At 49.9% G+C, this 22,726-nt stretch overlaps 4 protein-coding genes across 8 annotated transcripts in view; 1 reads left to right on the top strand and 3 right to left on the bottom strand.

Annotated features, from left to right (window-relative positions):
* ACIN1 (apoptotic chromatin condensation inducer 1) overlaps positions 1 to 3,814 on the bottom strand; it is a 38,460-nt gene extending 34,646 nt beyond the window's left edge. For 4 of the 5 annotated variants that reach the window (XM_027553290.1, XM_027553291.1, XM_027553292.1 and 1 more), the window contains exons 1-2: positions 3,503 to 3,814; positions 1,833 to 1,898 (exon numbers count right to left, since the gene is read on the bottom strand). In XM_027553290.1, the coding sequence (XP_027409091.1) occupies positions 1,833 to 1,898; positions 3,503 to 3,814 (378 nt within the window). The remainder of the gene's footprint in view (positions 1 to 1,832; positions 1,899 to 3,502) is intronic. The other variant, XM_027553295.1, reaches the window with a different exon arrangement.
* Positions 3,752 to 6,621, top strand: C10H14orf119 (chromosome 10 C14orf119 homolog). Its single transcript, XM_027553299.1, has 2 exons — positions 3,752 to 4,151; positions 5,525 to 6,621. The coding sequence occupies exon 2, from the start codon at positions 5,526 to 5,528 to the stop codon at positions 5,952 to 5,954; it is 429 nt and encodes a 142-aa protein (XP_027409100.1). The 5' UTR covers positions 3,752 to 4,151; position 5,525; the 3' UTR covers positions 5,955 to 6,621.
* Positions 6,622 to 7,954: 1,333 nt separating this feature from the next.
* On the bottom strand, positions 7,955 to 18,573 carry LMLN2 (leishmanolysin like peptidase 2). Its single transcript, XM_027552753.1, is given in 22 exon segments — positions 7,955 to 7,996; positions 7,998 to 8,113; positions 8,116 to 8,132; positions 8,328 to 8,543; positions 8,934 to 9,043; positions 9,045 to 9,224; positions 9,330 to 9,425; positions 9,752 to 9,807; positions 10,196 to 10,225; positions 10,228 to 10,306; positions 10,342 to 10,393; positions 10,395 to 10,484; positions 10,602 to 10,666; positions 10,870 to 10,898; positions 10,901 to 10,977; positions 11,301 to 11,439; positions 11,442 to 11,539; positions 12,002 to 12,072; positions 12,143 to 12,240; positions 12,344 to 12,561; positions 12,563 to 12,605; positions 18,492 to 18,573. Coding segments are annotated over 22 exon segments (2,004 nt in total).
* A 2,088-nt stretch (positions 18,574 to 20,661) lies between these two features.
* CEBPE (CCAAT enhancer binding protein epsilon) lies at positions 20,662 to 22,462 on the bottom strand. Its single transcript, XM_027552762.1, has 2 exons — positions 21,759 to 22,462; positions 20,662 to 21,191 (listed from the first exon to the last, which is right to left on the bottom strand). The coding sequence occupies exons 1-2, from the start codon at positions 22,266 to 22,268 to the stop codon at positions 20,856 to 20,858; spliced, it is 846 nt and encodes a 281-aa protein (XP_027408563.1). The 5' UTR covers positions 22,269 to 22,462; the 3' UTR covers positions 20,662 to 20,855.
* Between the last annotated feature and the right edge of the window lie 264 nt (positions 22,463 to 22,726).

The following is a 22,726-nucleotide window of genomic DNA, read 5'->3' as shown; positions in this document are numbered from 1 at the left end:
CAGGAAAACGCTAGGAAGAAAATTCCATGGAGCAAAGGATTATATCTGGATCAAAGAAAGATAATACTGGAGGGCCCTTTTCTAAGCTACTCCTAAGCTGAGGACCAAAATATATAGCCCTATGATTCACAAAAGATGGCAAAAAGAGGAGCTGCACATAATCTTTTATTTTAAATAGTCAGTTCCCAACCAAACAGTGATGCACAAATAATCTAAAAAGAAATAAACTCCTATAAAACTATGTCTTTTCTAAACCATATATCTAATTTTTCCTTTTAATATTAAAAACTGAAGGAAAAAACACTAGTTCATACTAATTCATCTTTAGTTGACACAAAAGATCAATCTCCACCTATTCAGGAAACATTTAAACATCTCCAAAATTCAGTATCAGATTTAAAAAGCCTGAAAGCAAGGGACTAAGAAAAGGGATGTCCATTCAGCATTCAGACAGAGTTCTAACTCCATCTTCTTTGGGTGAGAAGAAATCTTTGGTAACAATATTTAAAATCCAGGACTCCCATGTCACTCTTTAGCCCTTCAGCTTTTTCTTCACAAGTCCTCCTCTCAAGAACCTTCTTGCTTAGCAAGTCCTATTAGAACTCCAGAAAAGGGAAAAAACCTGAATACTTTTTGTCATTAGTCATCTTTCCTAAAGATGGTAAAAGTTTATTTTCACCTAAATTAATAGAGGTAGGTTCTCTTGGTAGTCATCGGACATTAATCAAGTGTGGGTTGCAAGTATTAGAGAATATACGTATTTGTTGCAAAAATCCTATGTTAATAAAAGCAAAACTTCAAAGACAAAAATGTAATGGGCAAAAGGAATAGAATGGTAAACTGATTAACATGCATTTTCTTATGTTTGCTAAAATATTTAACTAAACCTCTGTAAGCTAGTTAGATTATGATACTTTCAGCTTAATAAGCTAATAACAAGGGAGTAGGAAAGCTCTCTTGTTTTTCCACAGTATCTTGGGATTTCATCTAGTACTGGAGCTACACACCATTGCACTAACAAAGACCTGGATTCTTCCTTTAAGTGCGTGACACACTATAATGAGGAATTGGTAAAGCTGAAAAGAATCTTGAGACTACCTAGTCTAACACTTTAAAAAAAAATGGGAATGGTTTCTTTCAAAGAAATCTTATGCAGAAACTCAATGCTATTCTAGCTTAGGAGGGGAATGTGAACTGCTGCTCACTTGGAAAGAAATTTCCTACAGGAAGCCTCCAAAAGCATCTCCAGAAAATCTCAGCAGTTATAAAACTATCGATATAGTTCAACCTTTTCTCATCTTACATACAGGGAAACTGAGGAAATCAAGGTCTCCAAAGGTTGTTTCTTGCCCTAAGTAACAGAGCAATTAACAATGCTTAGGAATGACTGCATAGTTAATATTAACACTGATAATGGTGGATGATCTCCAAAGGACTGATTTCTTGGAAAATTTATGTCAACACAAGAATTCTTCTTGGATCAGGACGTATTTTCCTATACTGCCGTGGTGACTGTCTACTTCATATCTACAAGGACATCAACTACTTCTCTCAAATCAATGTCAAATAAATGACTTCAGACCCTTGCACTCCACTTAATCAACTGGAACCATATCTTTCTGCACACACCATTTCAAGAATCAGAAATTAACTTATAGCTCTTCTGATTCTTGAATTCTTTATTAGAATTCAATTGTCCCAGTATGAAAACATTTTCAACCCAAGGAACTTAGGGAAATACTGGTGAGAAACCAAGCACCACACATACATCATGTCCTTCCATGTCTCTGTGCATTCAGAGTCCACCCCTGGTAATGAACCTTCTTTCTTACCTGGGAATTTGGCTGGAATGCAGCATGCGGGGTTGAGTGTTTTTGTAAATTTTCTAGCATTAGAGCCTGGTATAGAGAAGGGCAAAAGTCAGAAACCAGGAAAAACAAAAGCAAAAAATACCCCTCCCCCAATCTCTTCATCAAATGCAATGACTAACCATACACACTTAAACTGTACTTTTCCAAGGACCTAAATGCCCTTTACTAATACTGTTCTCATTCATCTTCAGAAGACCCTTAAAGGTAGCCACGGTTACTGCTACCAAATGTACAGATGTAAAATGCAGGCATATTGAGGAAATCTGGCTATGCAATAAAATCTGACAGTACTACAATCGCTATTGTCTTCTGCACTTCTGACCAGTGTTCCTTCTAAATCTGGCCCTTCACTTCAAATACTCAAACCAGGTTCAAATACATGAAACCATGATTTTGTCCTCAGTGAATTATTTGATCAGTTACCCAGGATTAGATCTACTCAAGTGAACCTGTCTTGTTTCCAAAAGAGTGGCAACTAGATTTACCAAATTTATAAAAATTTCAAAGAGGAGGCTACAGAACAAAATGACCATAGACTCTATAAATCATGTTCTGATCCAATACACACACACATGAAACTGTCAGCTTCAGTGTAAGCAACGGTCTGCCAACTTAACCCTTGAGCCAACCCAGCCCAAAACCATACTGAGTGAGTGAGTAAAGTCGCTCAGTCGTGTCCAACTCTTTGCGACCCCGTGGACTGTAGCCTACCAGGCAAGAATTCTCCAGGCAAGAATACTGGAGTGGGTTACCATTTCCTTCGCCAGGGGATCTTCCCGATCCAGGGATCGAACCCGGGTCTCCCGCATTGGAGGTAAACGCTTTAACCTCTGAGCCACCAGGGAAGCCCCCAAAACCGTACTACTAGTCACGTATCCTAACTAATGTTACCAAATTAAAACCAAGAGATCCTCATCTTCCCTCCATTTACACCAAATAAACACACCAATTCATCCGTCTACCTCTTGGCAATCCCACCCTAATCTACTTAAGCAGATTCAAAATCCCCAATACAGACCAGCCCACCTCACCTCTCTCATCAATATTCACCAAACTCTTATCCACCCAAATTGCTTCTGGATGCTCTATAAAATATACATCTCTGCCTAACCAAGTCCTTCAAATCAAGGCTTCTCTTCATCTCACCTCCTACCCTAGTCAAACAGACATTTTTGCCCTACCCCAATTCTATTCATTCGGATACCGATAACCAACCCCATCAACCCCTCCGGCCAACTATACCCCTAACTCCGACCCAGCCCAACTCGCCCCCCTCAGGCCAGCAACGCCGGTGGTTGTAGTGGGATTTAACTCCTTCTGCAGCGCATGCGCCGAAACCACAGACACAAACAAGGAGGGGGTGGGGGAACGAGGAAGGAGCTTAAGACACTCCAGGAGAGTAGCGCGCACCCTCCCATTTTGGGCTCGCGCCGCTACCGTTAAGGCGGGAACCGGCGCTATTTCTACTCCAGCGCGAGCCTCGCCAACCACCGTGCGCGCGGATCCGGAGGCTCGCGCTGGCGGCCTGAGCTCGCTCGCGCCGAGCCCGGACACTGCGCCTGCGCCGCGGCAGAGACTCGGCTCTACCGGGTCCGCTTCCCTCCGACACCCCGGCAACGCCGTCTCCTCACCCCTTTGAGCCGCTTGACCAGGGCACTCTTCTGCCCGCTCTTGGCTAGGCCTCGCTGCTCCAGTGCGGCCTTCAGGTCGGTCACCCGCAGCGCCTGAAGAGGCTTCCCGTCCAGAGTCACCTCCTCCAGCTCCGCCATCTTGCGTGAGGTACTCGGGTCCGTCCCGACGGCTTCGGGCATCTTCGGTAATTTCCGCCAACGCCCTTCGAACGTACCGAGTTGGCCCCGCCCACTGCCATAGTCAACCCCTCGATTACCACTCAGAGCTCCCCGGGTTCCTCCGGAAGTGCTCGGGTGTTTCCGTCTACACATCGGCACCAATTGGTTCTTTCCATCCTCCCAGCCTCTCCCTCCTCCCGCATCCTCCTTTCAGAGCTCGGTTCTCTTCGTCTTACCGAGATTTTGAATCGAATCCGTTCGGAAGCTGTCGACTCTGGGCTAGCCATAATCGGAATTATTCGGCTATCTCCGGCCCTAAGGCTGAGGCGCTGTGGAGCTTGGGTGTTTGGGGCGGGTCCGGGACCGGAAGTGCGTGGGCTGCCGGGTTGGCCCTCCTTAGGGTTTTCAGGAAACATGGAAGCAGCCGTGATAGTCGGAGTTTAAACCCTGTTGTGGCGGTCTCCGGGTGCCCTGTGAGAGAAAAAGGGAGGTAAGCGGGGTAGAAGTACCTCCCTCCTTGGGCCGGGTCAGACTCAGTGTTTGCGTGCTACCCTTAGTGTGCCAAACCTCCAACTCTCCTACGGATACAGCTACCGCCTCCCATCTCCGAATCTCCGCCACTCCCATCTAGGGCTACGTTGCTGTTTGGGACCTCGGAATGCCAGGTTCCGTGGCCTCCAAAGTGGGAGGTGGCAGCATTGTGTCTTTGGACCTGTTCTACGAACCAGTTCTTGATCATTGAACTTGCCATTGAAGCTATGTCGCAAGACTCGGGGAAAGTTCTCCCTTTCTCTGAATAAGAGAATAAAATTCCTTTAGGAGGAATTGCTTCTTGTAGGGCCACTGTGAAAAAGCAACCTCCTTGAGTTGTTTTGGTAGTGAACTGATGTTAATTGCTTCTGGGTTCCTTTGTCAGTAGAAACGCTCCAGCTTAGAGCAGAAGAAACACAAACAGTAAAATATGTCGTAAACAAGTAGTTTGTTTTCATTGAGACTCAAACTGTGGGATTTGAGAACTGTTCAAGCTGGTTGACCTCCTAGTTGCATTAGTGATGCTAAGGCCGGTCATCAATAGGTATTCTATTAAACACGAAGGAAAAGTGTTCATACATGGATTGTCACAGCAGTATAACACTTGTTAGGTCCCTAAGACAGCAAACCAACTAGGCCATTTTCTCAGTCCTTAAAAAACAATTGGCTGCTTTTCCTGTTTTTCTTACTCTCTCATCTCATTTTGGACAAGACACCCTCACTAACTCTGCTCTTCAATTTTTCCTGATGCTTTACAGGAAATATAAGAAAATAATACAGTTATAAAGTTCTTATTTCAGAGGCTACATGCACATTGTAGAGAAGGCTCTTTCACTGTATAAGATTTTTTCTTCTTTTTTTTTTTTTTACCTACTGTTGATAGCTCAGGAATGATTAGCATCTGGGTCCAGACCAGCTGCTTGGTAAATTAAAAAATGTATACCTTTTTTTCATTTTAGGGAAGATACATTGGACCAGTATTAATCATTGTTTTTTTCTTTACTCAACCTGGAACATAGAATTAGGTGGGAAAGAATGAACAAGGGATACTTTGGTTATTTTTAGATTCTTTGTAGGAATGATGGAGGGAGGCAGTGGTTGGGGAGGGTAATGGGTTTGAAAAAGAGGAAAGTTGGTAGATATGAAATGAAGTTATTCTTGGGTGCTTTCTGTAAGGTATTTGGATAATAAACAAAGGACCCTGTTTTTCTGTAAACCAAATCGGTGAAAAGTAATAGATGCTGGTTAAGTGTGGTAAGATTCCATGTTGTTGGGAAGCTTTATTTTCATTGCTCTATCCAGAGAGTACATAACAGTGCTTTTATGTTTCAGGATGCCACTGGAATCATCTTCATCTTCAATGCCGCTATCCTTCCCTTCTCCCTTACCCCCAGTACCAGACAATATTTCTAACTCTTCTCCTCCCCCAATGTCTTACATCACTTCCCAGGAGATGAAGTGTATTCTTCACTGGTTTGCCAGCTGGTCAGGTCCTCAGCGTGAACGTTTCCTTCAGGACCTGGTAGCTAAGGCAGTACCAGGAAAATTACAGCCATTGCTGGAAAGTCTGGAGCAGCTTAGTGTGTCTGGAGCAAACCGACCACCTTGTATCTTTGAGTGCCAGTTACGTCTTTGGGATCAGTGGTTTCGAGGTTGGGCTGAGCAGGAACGCAATGAATTTGTCAGGCAGCTGGAGGTCAGTGAGCCAGACTTTGTGGCAAAGTTTTACCAAGCAGTGGCTGCTACAGCTGGTAAAGAATGATATTAAAAATCAAAGAAGATAGGCAGAGCTAATGTAGCCATGGCCACAACTTTACTGTGAGAACTTCAAACGTATCTCAAAGATCTGGAGATGGTGTCCCGATCAGCTGACTGAAACTACCTGACAAGTACAGGCCTGGTGATTCCAACAGCCTATCAACTGGACTCCTGCTGGAAGTGTTTTCCATCTGAGCAAATCCAGATCAGCAGCCTGCTTCCTAGCTTACTTCAAGAATTTAAAGACTTCCTTTGCAACTGTAGAAATCTATACATTATAACTCAAATCTATTACCAGCCCGGCTTGTAGGGTATCAAGTAGAACATTTGTACAAGGTCATGACCTAGCTGGATTTGAATGGCTGGTTTCACTATCATTACCAAATTCTGGCATAATTTTGTAACATCCCCACTACTAGCTTTCCTCTTGATGATTTAGTAAAATTATGGAAAAATCAGGAGACAGAGATGTTTGTTCCCTTCACTCTGATGTTTGTTTGAATCCAAATAGCAGTGACTTTTTTTCTAAAGTATATGTGGCATCTTTCGAACTGGTAGTAGATGTTCCTATCTTATAAGTTTGCTTTACAACAATATGAAAACAAGTAACATTCTTTATAGGCTGAAGGATTTATTTTTTTATATCAAAATAAAGAACGAATTTTCAGAACCATAAGTCTCTACTTTTTTTTTAATTGCAAGGCTAGTGTAATGTTGATACACAGAGAAAGAGACATTCTGAGAAAAGTAGAACATAAGTATAGACATTAGATCAACTTTCCATCGAGTGTCTCTTAAGAAATCATCTCTGCTGTAACCCTTGTCATGCTCCAGGTAGCATCACACCTTCTCATCCCTCCACTGGGCCCCCTGTTGTGCACTGGCGCTTTGGTGAATGATGAAAGGGCAGGAGGTCCCACCTGAAGAGGCGCTTCTTTCTGATAGGCTGTGGTTCCCAGTGCATCCACAGGAAAAACAACATGGGGCAGAATCCCACGGACAGACCTTGGTGGGTCATGAAAGAATTGTGGTCCAAAGTAGCCAAAAACCTAGGAACGCAGAGGTGATAATGTGGCCTGGAATAATGCCTAGGTGGTGGAGGGTCTTACCTTTGTTTTATTTTTATTTCTGGTTTTTCGAAATTACTCCTATTTATGTTTCTTTTCTTTTCCTCCCTCGACACTCTTTCAGACCTTCCCTCACTCAGAACTCCCTCAGACCCTCTCTCACTCAGCTATTTTCTTTTTTCCTACCTTAGATCTCCTTCTAAATGGTAAGCTGAACAGGAAATCAATAAAAGGGTATACACAATCTGAAATGAATGAGACCAAGATCCAAGACTGCCAGGAACTTATATTGTTGGAAGGAGAACTTGGCAGCAAGGGAAATGACTTAGGGGAAGAGCTAGACAATGGTGTTTAGGCAAGGTGCATTGGTCATGCTTGAGGTGATGACAACCTGGTGCTCCAGTGGTTAGGACTCTGTTTCCACTACAGGGGACCCACATTTGATCCCTGGTCAGGGAACTAAGATCCCACAAGCTAGGCAGCGCAGGCAAAAAAAAAAAATCCATTAAGGGGACTAGGAGCCCTATGTCCTAGAGATGGGTAAACTCCATTATTGTTGAGGGGAGAGGTGTCCCACAGTAAAAGGCCCCATGTTAGGGATCCTTGTTTTCAGAAATACAACTTTGTATAATCACTGGTGGCTCAACAGGAAAGAATCTGCCTGAAAATGCAGGAGATGTGAGTTTGATTCCTGGGCTCAGATGTCCCCATGGAGGAGGGCATGGCGACCCGCTCCTGTATTCTTGCCTGGGGAATCCCATGGACAGAGGAGCCTGGCGGGCTACAGTTGATGGGATTGCAAAGTGGGACATGACTGAAATGACAGCACAGCAGTCCACAGGACAGTATGTGTTATGAATGTGTAATCAATACAATTTCAAATACCTAGATTCTGGAATTTGAAAGAAGACTTCTTGGAATGTTACCTTATTTGCTGTTACTTGCTGTATTTTATGGTAAGGGTGGCTCCTTCATAATGATACTTCTAGAGGTTTCTTCTGGAGAGTCAAGGTCAGAGCCCTAGGCAGCATACCAACTGAAGGCCCTTGGCAGCCAGATTTCCACATACGCGCAGTGAACACCAGACTAGTGGTAAGGGGCTGTGGATATAGCACCTAAAAGGACTGATCTTTTTTTCTTTTTTCTGGACACTTGGCTCTTTTTATGGAAGTATAGTCCCTGAAAGAGTATATCTCGTGAAACAGGTGTGCGATGAACGGGAAGGTCTTCAGAGGAGGGTTATGAAGTAAAGGACTTAAGCATTCTCCTTGGCCTCCTGTATAAATCCTTAGCCAGAAGCATCTCTTTACCTGCTAGTGCCTTCTCTGCTCACTAGAGCCTGTAGTACTGCTTCTGTCAGTGTTTCTCACTCTTCCTTCCCCAGGGAGTCTCCTGGAGGCCCAACTAATCCAATTCAATCCAGGTCTCGGATTGAAAGACTTACAGGTTTGTAAGTGATAGCATTGGTAACTTCATTAGTCTAACACAACCAGCACGAGGGACAGAAGATCATAGTAGCCAGGTGTCTGCAAGGAAATACGTAGCAGGGCACAGTTACAGCCTCAGTTACTTACTCAAGCCCTCCTTCTAAGGAAAATGTTCATTCTAAATCAGTCATGGACTCAGCAGGGTACTTAGTAAAAAATGAGTGAACATCAATACATAAGCTACAGTGATACATTGTACAGCACAATGTATAGAGTCAAAATTGTATAGTAACTTTAAATGGAGTATAATCTATAAAAATATTGAAACACTCTGTTTTCAATGTTGCTCTATGTACCTGAAACTAAAATAGTATTGTAAAACAACTATACTCCAATGATTAAAAAAAAAAAAAGATGTACATAAAAACACGTTGTGTGGTACTACCATAAGAGCACTTCCAAACTTTTTGCCAGTGTACCACAGCTAGCCCACTTCTGATACTCATCTGAATAGCCTTTCCTGGAAGGAATGGGGCCCAGGATGCTCCCTCCACCTGCGCTTTGTACACTGCCCTGTCTATGCTTTGATGTAAACAGCAGCAAGCCAGTGAGCTCTGCTTCCTTGACATGTGGCATCTGAGAGGGATGCCTGGTCTCGTCCCCAGGTAGCAGCTGTGAAGTGAGGTGGGCAAGGAAGCACCGACTCTAGGGATGGTAGATCTCCCCATGGGGATTCTCGGCCCCAGGTGGGAATCCATTTCCCTTCTTTGAGTATTCACTCTGAAGGGCAGGGCAGAGGGTAGAGTAGTGTTTGTCCAGATGCCTCAGAAGGAGACTTCTGTCCGGGCCACCTCTGTTTCATTCTGCTTTCTCTAGTCCAGCCACCCCACTGACCAAGGGCTTGAACCTGCAGGGGCCTCCCAGCATGGGGTCTGGGGGGCAGCTTCATTCATCCGGGTGCAGATAGTGGCAGCCTGCCCGCTGTGTGTGGGGGATCATAGAGTGACACGAGGGGGACAGCCAATTGTGCAGTCCCTCAGCCCCGCAGCACATGCACATCAGCCAGTACAGGAGAAGCCTGAGGCGCCATTCCCACAGGTGGCCACGGGGCCAAATTCCCGGCCAGGCCCAGAGAGGCAGGAAGACAAAGAGGCCTCAGAACAAATGAATCCCCCAAATTCCTCAAGGACAGCCATGCTTACAGTTTCCATTCCACTTTAGCAGCAGATAACCCCCTCCAACCTCTCCACTTCCCCCCAGATGACTTGACTCATGAGTGCCCTCTACAATTCTCCCTTATTTCTCACCCGGCCCCACAATACCACCTCTGCAGTGCTGTGGTTGACCTGGTCCCAGCCCCAGTCTTTTTTTTTTTTTTTTCAAAAATTTACTGATCTAACCTTTTGATTGTAGTAGGTATTCGTTGCTACACAGCTTTCTCTAGTTGCAGCAAGCGGGAGCTACTCTCTAGTTGCTGTGCTCAGGCTTCACACTGTGGTGGCTTCTCTTCTTTCGAAGCGCAGGCTCTAGGCACACTGGCTTCAGTAGCTGTGGCTTGCAGGCTCTATAGAGTTTTGGTTCAGTAGTTGTGGAGCACTGGCTTAGTTGCTCTGTGCCATGTGGGATCTTCCTGTCCTAGGGTTTGAACCAGTCTCCCTTGCATTGGAACGTGGATTCTTAACCACTGGACCACCAGGGAACCCTCAGCCTGAGTCTTTGAAGGCAGCAAGTGATTGAGTCAAGCCTAGGACATTGGGTGCTGTCATAGGTAGCAGTCATTTACAGTCCTGGAATAGTCGGACCTCCCAGTGTAAAGACAAAGGGCCCCACGGGAGGAGGTAGCACTTGACTGCTCCCTCTTCCTTCCATGACCCTAAGCTGTTCTTATTCTCACCGCTTCTTCCAAGGAAGCACCCAGTGAGCTTCCTACAGTTCCAAGTGCTTGGCCAGGCTGTGGTGGAAAGCAGCTGTCCCTACTCATCTCGCCTTGTCACTTGCTTTGTAGAACAGTTCTCTCTAAGATTGAAAGGAGAGATGGTACATGAGAGGGAAACTTCAGAAGGGTGAGGGAGAGTTGGAAGGAAGGGGCTGGTGAGATATCAGTGATTCCCTCTGGCTGACGTGGTGGGGGGACCTTGCCCTCATTCAGACAGTCCCTCCTTCCATGTCTCAAGGAGCCATCTAGAGAAACCCAGGGCATGGAGCAGTTCACAGAGTGTGGCCTGAGGACACATCAGGCAAAGTGAAGGGACTGCAGCAGGATGGACCCACACTCTCACCCCTCTGCCCAATAGGGTCTTCCTAGAGCTTGAGAGGCACCTTCTGTTCCACCCTGAGGAGGTCCTTCCACTTCATGGGAAGCTGAGTGACCTGAGCCCCCTCCCTCAGCCTGTCTGCTTCTTCCTGTTCATCATGCAGCAGTCACCATGACCACGACACTGTGGCTGAGGCTGGAAAATGCAGGGTGCAGTAGACAGTGGTATCAGCAAGGGGCCTGTCTTCTTAGTCCAGCTGGCAGCAGGCAGTGGGGGCTCTGATAGATGAATATTCATGGGCCAGGTCAGGTGGGGGCAGAAAGGAGGGGACTAGGGTAATGCAGAGCTGTCCCTGAAAATGGAGGCCTAGGAAACTTGGCAGAGGTGGTGCTAAGGGATGGTGTGGGAGGTTTTCAGTGCCCATCCAAACTTCATCAGCATGCCCCCAAGTTACCCCAAATAAGCATGATTTTTTTTTTTGGCTGTACCATGCAACTCCTGGGATTTTAGTTCTTCCACCAGGGATTGAACCCAGGCCCTCAGCAGTGAAAGCACAGAGGTCTAACCACTGAATCACCAGGGAATTCCTCCAATTAAGCACAATTTAATGAAAACGGCTTGTATGCTCCCTTTCTTTCCCATGACATCTAAGATTGAGATGCAGAGCCAAGAAAAGGGATTTGATTTGATCCTCCCCTCTTGGTGGCACTTGGAAGTGTGGGCAACCCACACATACAGGAGAAATCAGTGTTTTGGATCCTTGGCCCCCCTTTCTGGATAGGTCAGCAGTGGGGTTCCTGCCCTAATCACAAGGCATAACCATGGAGATGGGCGTCAGGGGTATAGTAGGGAGTGAAATGTCTCATCTAGCTTAGCGGTTGGGCTCGGGAGAGGATGACAGGAAGCTGGGTACCAGGATAGGAGCCAGAGGTGGAGCAGTTCAGTCTCTAGTCTGATGAACTGAATGTCGTCTAGGCAGATGGTTAGAACAGGGAGTCTTCCCCCCAACTCCCCACCAGTCTCTGATTTAATAAATTGCCAGAGGAGAGGGGCTCAGGAATCTGCCCTGGTAGGAAGCGCATTAAGTAATTCTGATGCTGGTGGTGTGGAGAGGTCTAGATAGGCTGCTGCTGCTAAGTCGCTTCAGTCGTGTCCGACTCTGTGAAACCCCATAGACGGCAGTCCACCAGGCTCCTCCATCCATGGGATTTTCCAGGCAAGAGTACTGGAGTGGGGTGCCATTGCCTTCTCCGCTAGATAGTCTAGAGGTCTTTAGTTCCCCAAATCTGAGAAATCATTTTCACCTTCACCTCCAAGCAAGTCTCTCCTTCATATCCTGGTTTCAAGAGGCTGTGCCTGACAAGAATGAACAGCTGTAGGTGAGCTGGAGACATTTCTGGGTGTTCCTGAAGCAGTACTGTATATACTGTCAATCACATGAACTTAACTGTGGTAGTTTGGGGTGTGTGGGTCTCCCCAGACAGCATGGCAGTATTGTGCAGGGTTTGGCTTCAGAAGCAGGGGTCCTTGCCTTATAGGGACTTAGCAAGATGGGCAGTTTTACCTCCACATCCTAGACATCCCGTTCCTTTTCTGTGTGGTCTCCCTGCCATACCCTTCTCTGCCCCTTTAGTCTTCCTGTGCTCTTCAGCTTTCTCTCTCCAGCCTCTGTCCTTGCTGCCAGGGCTCAGGATTCCCCTCTCACCTCATCTCCTTCAGGATTCCAAGCTCCCTCTGATACAGGATCTCCACCATGGCAGGTTTGGGTTTGGAGGGGTTGAGGATCCTGGGGACCAGGGAAGGTGAGGGAGGATGAACATAAGTTTGGGGGAAGTTGGGAGAAAGGAGGCCCGAGAAGGCTCAGACTTCTGTGTCTCATCATGTAGACACCTGCCTGAGGCAGCCCCTCAGGAGGAGTAGACTCCCAGGAGGAGCAGGCCCTAGGAGGAGTAGCCCATGGAGGAGTAGCCCCCCAGGAGGAGTAGCTCCTCAGAAGGAGACGCCCCCTAGGAGGAGCAGTTCCCAGGAGGAGTAGATCCCCAAGAGGAGCAGCTCCCAGGAGGAGTAGATCCCCAGGAGGAGCAGCTCCCAGGAGGAGTAGATCCCCAGGAGGAGCAGTGGCAGCAGCCACATCTTATAAACGTCTCTCCATAGCCTGCTCTGGATCTAGCCTTCTGTTCCCTTCTTCCCTGCCTCACTTACATCTGGCTTTCTTCTCTTTACCATCTCAAAATCCCCTCCACCAAGCTTGAGTTATTTTTTTTTTTCAAGATTTGAGTGTTGTTGACTAAGTCTGTAATTACTGCTAGGAGATCCAATGTGAACTACAAGGGCCAAGCAGCAGCCCCCACCCTTCCCCGCTGGGGTTCCAGAAGCAGAGCTGGAGTGGAGCAGTGTTAATTCCTGAGGCCTCAACTGACCTTTCCAAAGAGAAGCCTACTTCCTAATTCTCTCCTAACCCTCTTTCATCTCAGCCTAAGTTCCTGTCATTCTGAGTGAACAACCTTGAAACCTCAGAAACAAAAAACTGGGATTACTATAATGGTGTATATGGGGTGGGGGGAGGGGCATTCTTTGCTCCATAGATGCTTGCCTGTTTCATTGGAGTTGGACAAACAAGGCTCCTGCACTCCACTAGCTCCCAGGTCAGTACAGGGTGAACTCTAAGCTGTAGGACTTAGGCATCTCCTCCACCTATGTAGAGCGCATGGTGCTTGCCATTTAAACACATGTAGGTTGACTAACATCACCTATGAGAGGCTGTTGTGTTAGCTTTGTGAGGCTTCATAGAAGCTGCTTAGAGGCCTGCCCAGAGGAAAAGTAAACTCTCAAAAAACACTAATAGATGTTCAAAGATGTTCAACATGTATTAGAGGGCATATTTAGAGGACTTCAGTTCTTCCTTTGAGACACACCTAGTCTTTTTTCTCCAAATGTCAGAAATCTTGTTTTTGTTTCCCCCCTCTCCCACCACCCTGGCCTGGCTGGCCCAGTCTGGGGAAAATCCTCAGGGTCAGGGCTTGTGGAAGGGTTCAAGGTCTCTGCAGCTCTGGAGGTTTTCTGGGCTCTGGCTGCCACAGCTCCTAAAGCTTTGCTGCCCCCTTCTGGCCTTACTGGGATAGGGCGTGCCCTCTCCAGGGAAGGGGTTCATCCTGACTTCTCATAAGCTTGCACAACTTCAGACATTCTAACACAAGCCGCACAGGAAACACGTCATATTCCTTTGGCTGGAATAACTTCATCCTGCCTTTGCTTGGCAAATCCTTCCTCATCTTTCAAGATCCAGCTGAGAGGTTTATTTGCCTGTTGAGACTTTTCTTTAGTTCCCCAGGCAGTGTTAGTTTGCATATCCTCTATTCTCCAAGGGCATTTCCTTCGCATCTTTGAAGTAGTGCTTATTATTATATTCTCCTGACATTTCTTTTTGTGCTTGTTTCCCTATCAGACTGTGGGTAGGGGCTGAGGCTGATTCATCTCTGCATCTCAGAAGAAATATGAAGTAGGTGCGGAGGGATAATGGAGGTGAGAAAATGGAGGGTGTGTGCATGCTTGGTTATTCAGTCATGTCCGAATCTTTGTGACCCCATGGACATAGCCTGCCAGGCACCTCTGTCCATGGGATTTTTTCAGGCAAGAATACTGGAGTGGGTTGCCACCTCCTTTTCCAGGGGATCTTTGACCCAGGAATCGAACCCATGTCTCCTGTTGTCTTCCGCATTGCAAGTGGATTCTTTACCTGCTGAGCCATTGGGTTGAGCCACTGGGGAAGCCCAAGATGGAGGAAGGAAAGTGTAATGAAGCAAGGAGAGGAGGAGGGCAACAATCCTGTGATTGACACTTCCTTTGTGCCCAGACATTGTTTCAAGCACTTTAGACTCAGGTAATCCTTTTGACAACCTTATGAGGTAGCTGTTATTATTACCCCATTTTTACAACCGAGGCAACATGGGTAGGTGGTATCCATGGGATTTGAATCCATGTATTTAGGCTCCTCAGCACAGGCTTTAATCCACCATGTAGTAGCTTTTCAGGTGCCCAGTGTGGAGGAGAAATAAAGTGCTGAAAGGAAGAGGATGAGAAAGATAAGGGTGCAGAAAGAGAAAGGGGTAAGGAGAGGATGAAAGTGTTGAGACAGGATGGAGTTGGAGAGGATGAGGATGGAGATGAGAAAGAGGGCATGGAGGTGGGAAACTGGATGGGAAGGGACATTAATGGAGGGTGGAGGTGGGATGTGGGTCATGGGTTGTGGACAGAAAGTGAGGTTGAGCACAGAAGTCATCCTAGGTAGTGTCATCCAGCTGGGCGCTCCGTCCAGTGCGGTCACCTCTCAGTTCCTGAATCCTCTCATCTTAACATGCCTCTCCATCCACCTTAGCAAGCCCTCCCCACTCCCACCCAGGGTCAGACCCAGGGTCAGACCCAGGCCTTATCACTAGAAACTGCAGTACCTATGAAATAACTGAATCAAACATCCCACTGTCTGATATGATCTCCTTTCCTTATGGTTTGTTTGCTCAAGCCGGCTTACTGCCGCTGTTCTAAAGCTCACTGAAGAACCATGGCCCTTCTTGTCTCTTCACCTCTTCTTATTCGCCTTAGGTTCCAGATTCAAAACAAAATCCCTCCCCTTCCCTGTCTGTCCCATCCATCCTGCCTCCCTGGGTGAGCCCCATGACCAGATGAACCCAACATCTGTCTTGTCCACACTTGCTCCCAAGTAAGTAAGGACCCCTGAAGGAAGTCCCTCCAGAGGACAGACTATTGTCACCTAAAATTGTCATCATTGACTTCAACTGGCCACTCCCAAGATCAGAGATCTCAGCTCCCGCTTCCACTGTCAGCAAATGGGATTTTACACCTTTAAGCCTCTTCCTTGAAGCTTCCTACTAAGTCACTTGCAATCACCTCTTCTTTCATAGTGAAGACAGAAGCGCTGAGAGGGGAACAACCTCGGCGGACTCCAGACCTGTTTGGGTCTGTGTCTGCTGCTGTGTTTCTCCTCTTTGACCTTAGGAGAGAGGAAATGTCTTCTTCCTTTGGAAGGTGGTTCCTCCCCGGGATGCTCTGCATCCCGTCAGAGCGAGATCTGGCCTCAGCTCTTCTCTGACCTCACCTCTCCCCATCAGTCTAGTCTGTTTCCAACCCCAGCGTCTGCCAGTGAGTGGGAAGGTCCTGCTTGGGGAGCTCCTGCCTCTGCTGGGAGCCCTCAGGTTTGGCCACAGTGATTCCTACTCACCTTTGAGGTGTCTGCTTACATGTTACTTCCTCCAAAAGCCTTTCCTGACCCTCACTTTTAAATCAGATTCTCTTATAAGCATCTGTCACAATCACACTTTATTTCTGTCCCATAGCACTGCCTGCAATTTAGAACCATCTATTTATTGGTGGGGGTATGTTTGTCTGTCCCCTTTGTGAATCTGTAAACCCCACAAGAGCAGGGACTGTCCTTGCTGATCCTATAGTTCCTAAAACAAGCAAAATGCCCAGAGGGTTGTAAGTATTGTTTGAGCAAATGAATGAATGAGAGTGCTGAGAGAGAAGGGAGGTGGGAAGGTAGATGGAGAGTGAGGGGAAAGGATGGTGATGAGGACAGGGTGCAAAAGTGAGGCTGGGGATGAAGGGGAGAAGAGGAGGGAGAGGACAGGCAGAAGGGGTCCTCATACTGGGTGTGGTTAAGGCTTCCAGACCCTGAGTAGGCTTCCCTGGAGCTCTGTCTCTTGGCCCTGCTGCCTGTAAGGTTTGAAGGCAGAGCCAGTGGGCGGGACTAGACTTTATCTTGGGGCGCAGCCCTAACCTCAGATGGTGACAGAGCTGGAGCCAGCAGGGGTTTTGCAAACCGTCCCGATTGCAGCAGGCCAGCAGTCTCACTCGGGACGGCGGGTGGGGCCTGGGCTTATCTCCCGAGCGCAGTCCTAACCTCAGATGGTGACAAAGCGGGAGCTACAGGCGTTTTGCAAACCGTCCCGATTGCAGCAGGGCTGGATGGTCTGGCCAGGGCGCCAGTGCTAGGTGTGGGGAGCAATCGGGTTCTGGACAGTTTGGGGCTTCAGCGTGAAGCTTGGCTTGTGGGGTGTGGGGATCCATGCTATGTACGGCTTGCCTCCACCTAACTCAGATCTGGGTTTCTGAAAGAGAAGGGGAGGTTCCAGCTCTGCATGGGGAGTCTCTCCCTAGTAGGAAGACTTCCTTCTCCCAAGTCCTCGAACTCTTCTGTTGCTCCATGAAGTCAGAATTGATGGCCAGGTGCAGCCATTTTCCTCTGAAAATACCCATCATTTCCCATGAGGTAGCCTCAGGGAGTTTCTGATGTGCCTCCTCAGTGAACTTCTCATTGGTGCTTTTCTGGGGCCAAGCCAGGTCTGCTTATGGGGGCAGCTGACAGGCCAGCCTGGAGTCCTGTCCAGGTTGGATCCTTCCCATTGGGGACCAGCCCCAGCTGAGTCCTGAAAGGAAAGATCTGCCCACTGGTGGTGACAGGAAGTGACCGTCCCGGAGGAGTGCACAGGCCCTGGCTACTGTTGCCTCAGCATCTCGCATATGGCCCCCTCCATCCCATGGTCCCCTCACTGGCTTGGGGCAGGGTAGGATAGGGGGTGGAGGTGAAGAGGCCCCTTTCTACCCCCACAACCCCAACCGGGATCTTGCAACACTGGGATGGGGGCCCTGGGGGCCCGGGCATGTGGCAATCCGTGGGGGGTGGGGTGGGGAGGTGTGCACCAAGCAGGGGGAGCAGCTTTCACAAGCAGCTGCCACCGCCACCTCGGACTGACCTTGGCAGGCTCACCTTGGACAACTTCCTCCCTCTTGGTGGTATGTCCAACATCCTCCCTTCTCCCCCTTCCCTGGGGCCGATCTGGGCTGTCAACTTAGGACTCTTACACTGGTCCCAGTTTTGCTCATGAAGGAAAAGTGGGCCAAAGTGTGGATTGTAAAGCCGAGGGAACACAAGTGTGTGCGCTTTGGACCTTGATTTGCTGGTTTTCAAAGTTCCCATGCCCTTGTCCCAGGACCTTGTACCTTCCCCAGGCAAGGGTGAGACTAACCACCCTTCCCGGGGGTGCCTTCTTTCTGCCACCTCTGGATGCAGGCATCTCTGCGGCAGGGTGGTGGGGGAAGAGGGGCTCGGGGTGCAGGGAGCCTGCTGCTTCAGAGAGGATGAAGACTGTCCTGGAGGGAGGGCGGTGCAGTTCTGGCCTACTCTTCTTCCACGTTTCCATTCAGTCAGCCTCACCAGCTCTCCTTGCTTCTTCTGGACCAGGACACCTCACAGCCTTGGCCTTTGCTCTCCCCCTGCTCCCCTCCCCCCCAGTTTAGCACATCTGCCTCCTCTAGCACATTTTTAAGGTTTCAACTTCAGTGTTACCTTCTGCTGTGTTACCTGCTGCAGGAGTGGTAAGCTCCAGCAGCAGCAGAGAGCCATAACCCTCCCAGGCTGTGAGGCAGCTGCAGAGTCCTTGTCCTGTCCCCAGGCATTAGGGGCTAAGTACCTGACTTCACTCTCCTGCGACCCACAATCTCCTGCACTGCCTGAACACAACAGGTGGAGGAATTATTCAGCTAAGAGTTGGACTTATCTTGGTCACTACAGTGTCCTCAGAAACTTGCAAGGGCCTGGTATGAGAAAGATGCTCAACAAATACTTCTGGAATAATTTACCAAACCAGTTGAAAAACCTCATTCCGAAAGTGTGACTTCCGGCTACCTGTCTTCTCTCCGGGATACGATCTGTCACAGAGGATTGCAGTGTGCTCACCACTCTGCGTCAGGCAGGGCCCAGGTACGCTTCTCTCACCTGGGGCTGTGGCTCTCCTCCAGACCCCGTGGCAGGCACCCGCCCCGGGGAGCCCCGGGTGCTGGGGGCTGGGAGGAGACATGATTCAGAACTGTGGGAAAGAAATTGGACAGATACTGAAGCAACCCAGGTCCCATCACCCAGAGCCTTGAACATCAGTCCAGGGGCAGTGGTCTTGAGCTGAGAGGAGGAAATCCGGAGGTTGAGTCACTTACCATGCTCTGTACTAACCCCCCTTATGCAACCCATCCCCCTGGGCTGAAAGGAAGGTGTGGGATTCTTCCAGGCATCCACTGAGATGGGTGCCTCCTTCTTCCCAACTCAGGTAGAATAAACCATCTAGTGAGGTTCAGATCTGTCTGTCCAAACCGGACCTGGGGCTGGGGGATCCAGGGCACAGATGTAGGGGAGATGGTGCCTGAGAAGCACGGAGGCAAAGGCAGGAAAGAGACTGAGTCCTGGGTGAGGTAGGCACAGTGCACAGATGTCTGCAATGTGGAGGCTCTGACCCGGGGATGTGGAGGTAGGGGGGAGAGAGAGGACTAGGAAGATCTATACCCCAGATTCCCTCTCTGAAGGTTATTCCTTGATGTCTAGCACTGCTATCTCAGCAGTGGCCTGTAAGTCATTGGTGACCTAGGAGAGACTGTAACCAGCCTGTATAATCTCTCATGTCTCTGATTCTATCCGACAATCCTTGATTACTGACTGAACGGGACCCTTGTGCCCTGCACTGTTCCATATACCTCCAAGGGGAAGGTGTGAGTGCAAAGTAGAGAGACAGGTGCATGTATGGACCCAGCAAAGGGCCTGGGTGAGCTTCCGGAGAATGCCTCTTATCCCTCCGGCCCTCAACTATCTATCAAATGTGGCTCACACTATCTTCTTGTCTGAGGGCAAAGCCTACCAGATGATCTCTTGAGGTTGCTTCCAGCCCCTTTGAGATCTGTGATTTTATGGAGCTAATTTTGGCTCTGCCCCTAACCTATCTCATGACTCTATGAGTGAGTCCCTTCCCTCTCTGAAGCCTCGGTTTCCTCACCTGCAGAATGAGAAGTTTAGATGAGATCTCTGAGGTCCTTTCAGTTGTAGCAAAAGGAAACAATAACAAGTATTCGTGCTCACCGTGTGCTAGGCACTGTCTATGAACATACAGCATTACTACTCCTCCCATTTTGCAGATGTGGAAACTGAGGTACAGAGAGAAGTAACTGGCATGAGGTCACACAACTAGCACGTAGCAGATGGAAATTCAAACTGAGGCTGTCAAGCACTGTCGGAGTATGCCTCTCAGGCTAGAGTTCTGTGAAAAAACTGCTTTCCACATGGGGTTCATTGCACGGGGCCAGGTGTCATCCTCCTCCTCATTATCAGTTTTCTTGTATACAAACAGGTCTCGAGGCCTTTCCCAGCTGATTCGTCCCCCAAGCACTCAGATTCTTTAAGGAACCTATGCCCTGAGGAATGGAGGACAAAGGTGGGCACGGGTGGATTGGAAGCATGGGGGTCTGTCAGTCTGGTAGACTGAAGTTTGGGAACTGAGGAGAAGGGATTGAGTCTCAGATCAATTGCTGCTGTGCTGATGTGCTTAGTCATGTCCGACTCTTTGCGACCCCATGGACTGTAGCCTGCCAGGTTCCTCTGTCCATGGAATTTTCCAGGCAAGAATACTGGAGTGGGTTGCCATTTCCTTCTCCTCAGATCAATTGCTGAGTGACCATAAATACATCAGAGCCATCTGGAATTTTCCCTTGGTCTCCTGGGGCAGGAAGTCCCAGAGCTACACCTCAAGGTGAGAGAACGGGGCTAGGGTCGGCAGGCCTGGGCAGGAGGACCTGGAGATACAGAGATCTCCCTGCAAAGCACAGAGCTCTGCTAAGGGAATGTCCAGAGGCCACTCCAGGTCCTCTAGGGTGGGAGTAGAGTGGGCCGGGTCCAGGGAGAGAAGAGCAGCGGGAGAGATACCAGGCCTGGCTGTGTGGTATGCTGGGGGACAGCTATGGGCAGCTTGTCTGCTGAATTTCCCAAGTGTTTATTTGGGCCTGGAATCAAGAGGTATACAGACCTAGCCTCCTGCATTCCCTGCCCGCAGAGCCTCCATCACACACACACCCACACACCCACACACCCACACACCCACACCGGCCCAGGCCCAGTGCACAGCCCCAGCACCGAGTCATATGCAGTTTTATTCAGCCACAGAATCATCATGCCGGGCCTGCCCTCCTCCTTGCCACCTGCTGCCACTTGTCCATGGTCTCTCTCTGGCTGGGCCTGTGAGGGGCTCTGGGGCCCCAGCGAGGGCGGGTGTCCGAAGGGTCAGGCTGAGCTCGGGAGCTGGGGCCCACAGTCTGCCAGGTGGGCTCAGCTGCAGCCCCCCACGCCCTTGATGAGGTTGGCGGCCTCAGGGATCTGGCGGAAGAGGTTGCGCAGCGTGTCCAGCTCCTGGGTCAGCTGTTCCACGCGGTTGCGCAGGCGCTCGTTCTCAGTCATGTACTCCAGCACCTTCTGCTGTGTCTCCAGGATGCGCCGCTTGGCTTTGTCCCGGCTCTTGCGCACCGCGATGTTGTTCCGCTCCCGCCGCAGCCGGTATTCCAGGCTGTCTTTGTTCACCGCCTTCTTGCCCTTGTGTGAGGGGCCCGCTGGGGAGGGCGCCTTGAGGAGCGGGCTGCAGGGGGGCGCGGCAGCGGCCAAAGGGGCCTGGAGGGGGAGGCACGGAGGGAAAGGAGTGAGGGTGTGGGGCAGGGATCCCACCAGCCAGAACACACGAGGGGCGTCGGAGGAATGTGGGGTTCAGGGCTAGCTCCTGGCCTCGTCAGAACGACCACCGCCCTGCCAGCCGCACAGGATCCGCTGCTTGGACCCATACTGCCTTTCATGTCCCCCACACGCTCTGAGGCCATTTTCCTTCCATCTGTCTTGAGTCTCCAGTTCTACCCTCAGCAGGCATTTCCTCTTCTAGAAGCAGGAGGCAGCACAGAAAGGAGAGGAGGGGGCTGGTGGGCAGCAGAGAAGCTGGAGGGGGATGCCCTTAGATCAGGGCAGGCCAGCTGGTCACAGAGACTGCAGGACACATGGATTCCAGCCACACAGTGGGGCTTCAGGTGGGAGTGAATTCACAGAGAGGCCAAGCAGGGTCATGGCTGGGTGGCGAGCACAGAGGGCTTGGGTGGGTAGATTTCACACAGCAACACCACACACAGACCCCGTCCACACGGCCTCCCTCCAGCCCCTGGGTGGCACGGAGGAGAACTGAGCTGTTCTTACCTTGAGGACGCGCAGTGGCTGGCTGGGTGACGCCAGGCCTGGGGGCAGGTGCATGGCTGTCTGCCCACAGTGTGCCACTTGGTACTGCAGAGGGTTGTAGCTGCTGCGGCTGGCCCCTCGGCTGCCCTCAGGCCCCCTAGGCTCCTCCTTCACAGCCACAGCCCTGGGGTCGTAGCTCCCTGGGCTGCTGTAGATGCCAGGCCCCAAGGCCTTCCTGTCGGGGCCGAAGGTATGTGGGGGATAGGTGAAGGGCCGGGGGTCAGCCGGCAGGTAGTGGGGGAAGGCAGGGGTCCCGGGCCCCTTAAGGCCTCGGGCCTCAGGGGCCGGCTTCACGGCGAAGAGGTCGGAGAGGAGCTGTTCTTCCCCAGACTCGATGTAGGCAGACAGGTCGATGGAGGCCTCATGCTCACACATGTCCCCCAGCTCCCCAGGCCCCGCGCGGGCCCCTGAGAACTCCAGTGGCTGCTGGCCAGCGCGGGGCTCGCACTCGTAGTAGGTCCCGTGGGACATGGCCGGCCCGCCCCCACGGCTCCCCGCCCCTGGCCGCCCCGCTCTTGGGGCACCCTCCGGGATGCTCGGCTGTCTGCCCCCTGCCCTAGATCTGCCCTCTCCGATCTCCGCCGTCACCCACTCCTGTGTGGTCTCTCTCCTCCCTCCTCTGCTGTTTCCTTTTCCTTCCTCTGTAGTCAATGCCTCTTTTCTCTTCCCTTTTTTCCCCTCTCTCCCTGGGGTGACTCAGGGAGGGGCAGGGCGCACCCCAGAGGGAGGGATGTAAGCCTTAGAGAATCGGGGCCCCTGGCCTATTTAGCAGATGGGGGCTACTCTGGTCAGGCCCCAAGCCAGGGTTCTAAGATGCCCCGGAGCCGATGCTTCTGGGAATGTCTCCTTCTCCCCGTCGAGTCCAGGGGGTTCCAGAATCCTCGTTGAGGGCAACAGCTCACTCTGAGTGTCCTCCTCCCTCTGACTTC

Source organism: Bos indicus x Bos taurus, chromosome 10 (genome assembly GCF_003369695.1).
Source record: "Bos indicus x Bos taurus breed Angus x Brahman F1 hybrid chromosome 10, Bos_hybrid_MaternalHap_v2.0, whole genome shotgun sequence".
Taxonomy (NCBI): domain Eukaryota; kingdom Metazoa; phylum Chordata; class Mammalia; order Artiodactyla; family Bovidae; genus Bos; species Bos indicus x Bos taurus.
This window is presented reverse-complemented; position numbering and strand designations above follow the sequence as displayed.

What these genes read in the sequence shown, in the direction of transcription:
- CEBPE (XM_027552762.1), bottom strand. Translation starts at nt 22,268, where the DNA reads ATGTCCCACGGGACCTACTACGAGTGCGAGCCCCGCGCTGGCCAGCAG. An exon ending in AGCCACTGCGCGTCCTCAAG is followed by an intron (nt 21,192 to 21,758) that starts GTAAGAACAGCT and finishes CTCCCCCTCCAG; the next exon opens with GCCCCTTTGGCCGCTGCCGC.
- C10H14orf119 (XM_027553299.1), top strand. Translation starts at nt 5,526, where the DNA reads ATGCCACTGGAATCATCTTCATCTTCAATGCCGCTATCCTTCCCTTCT.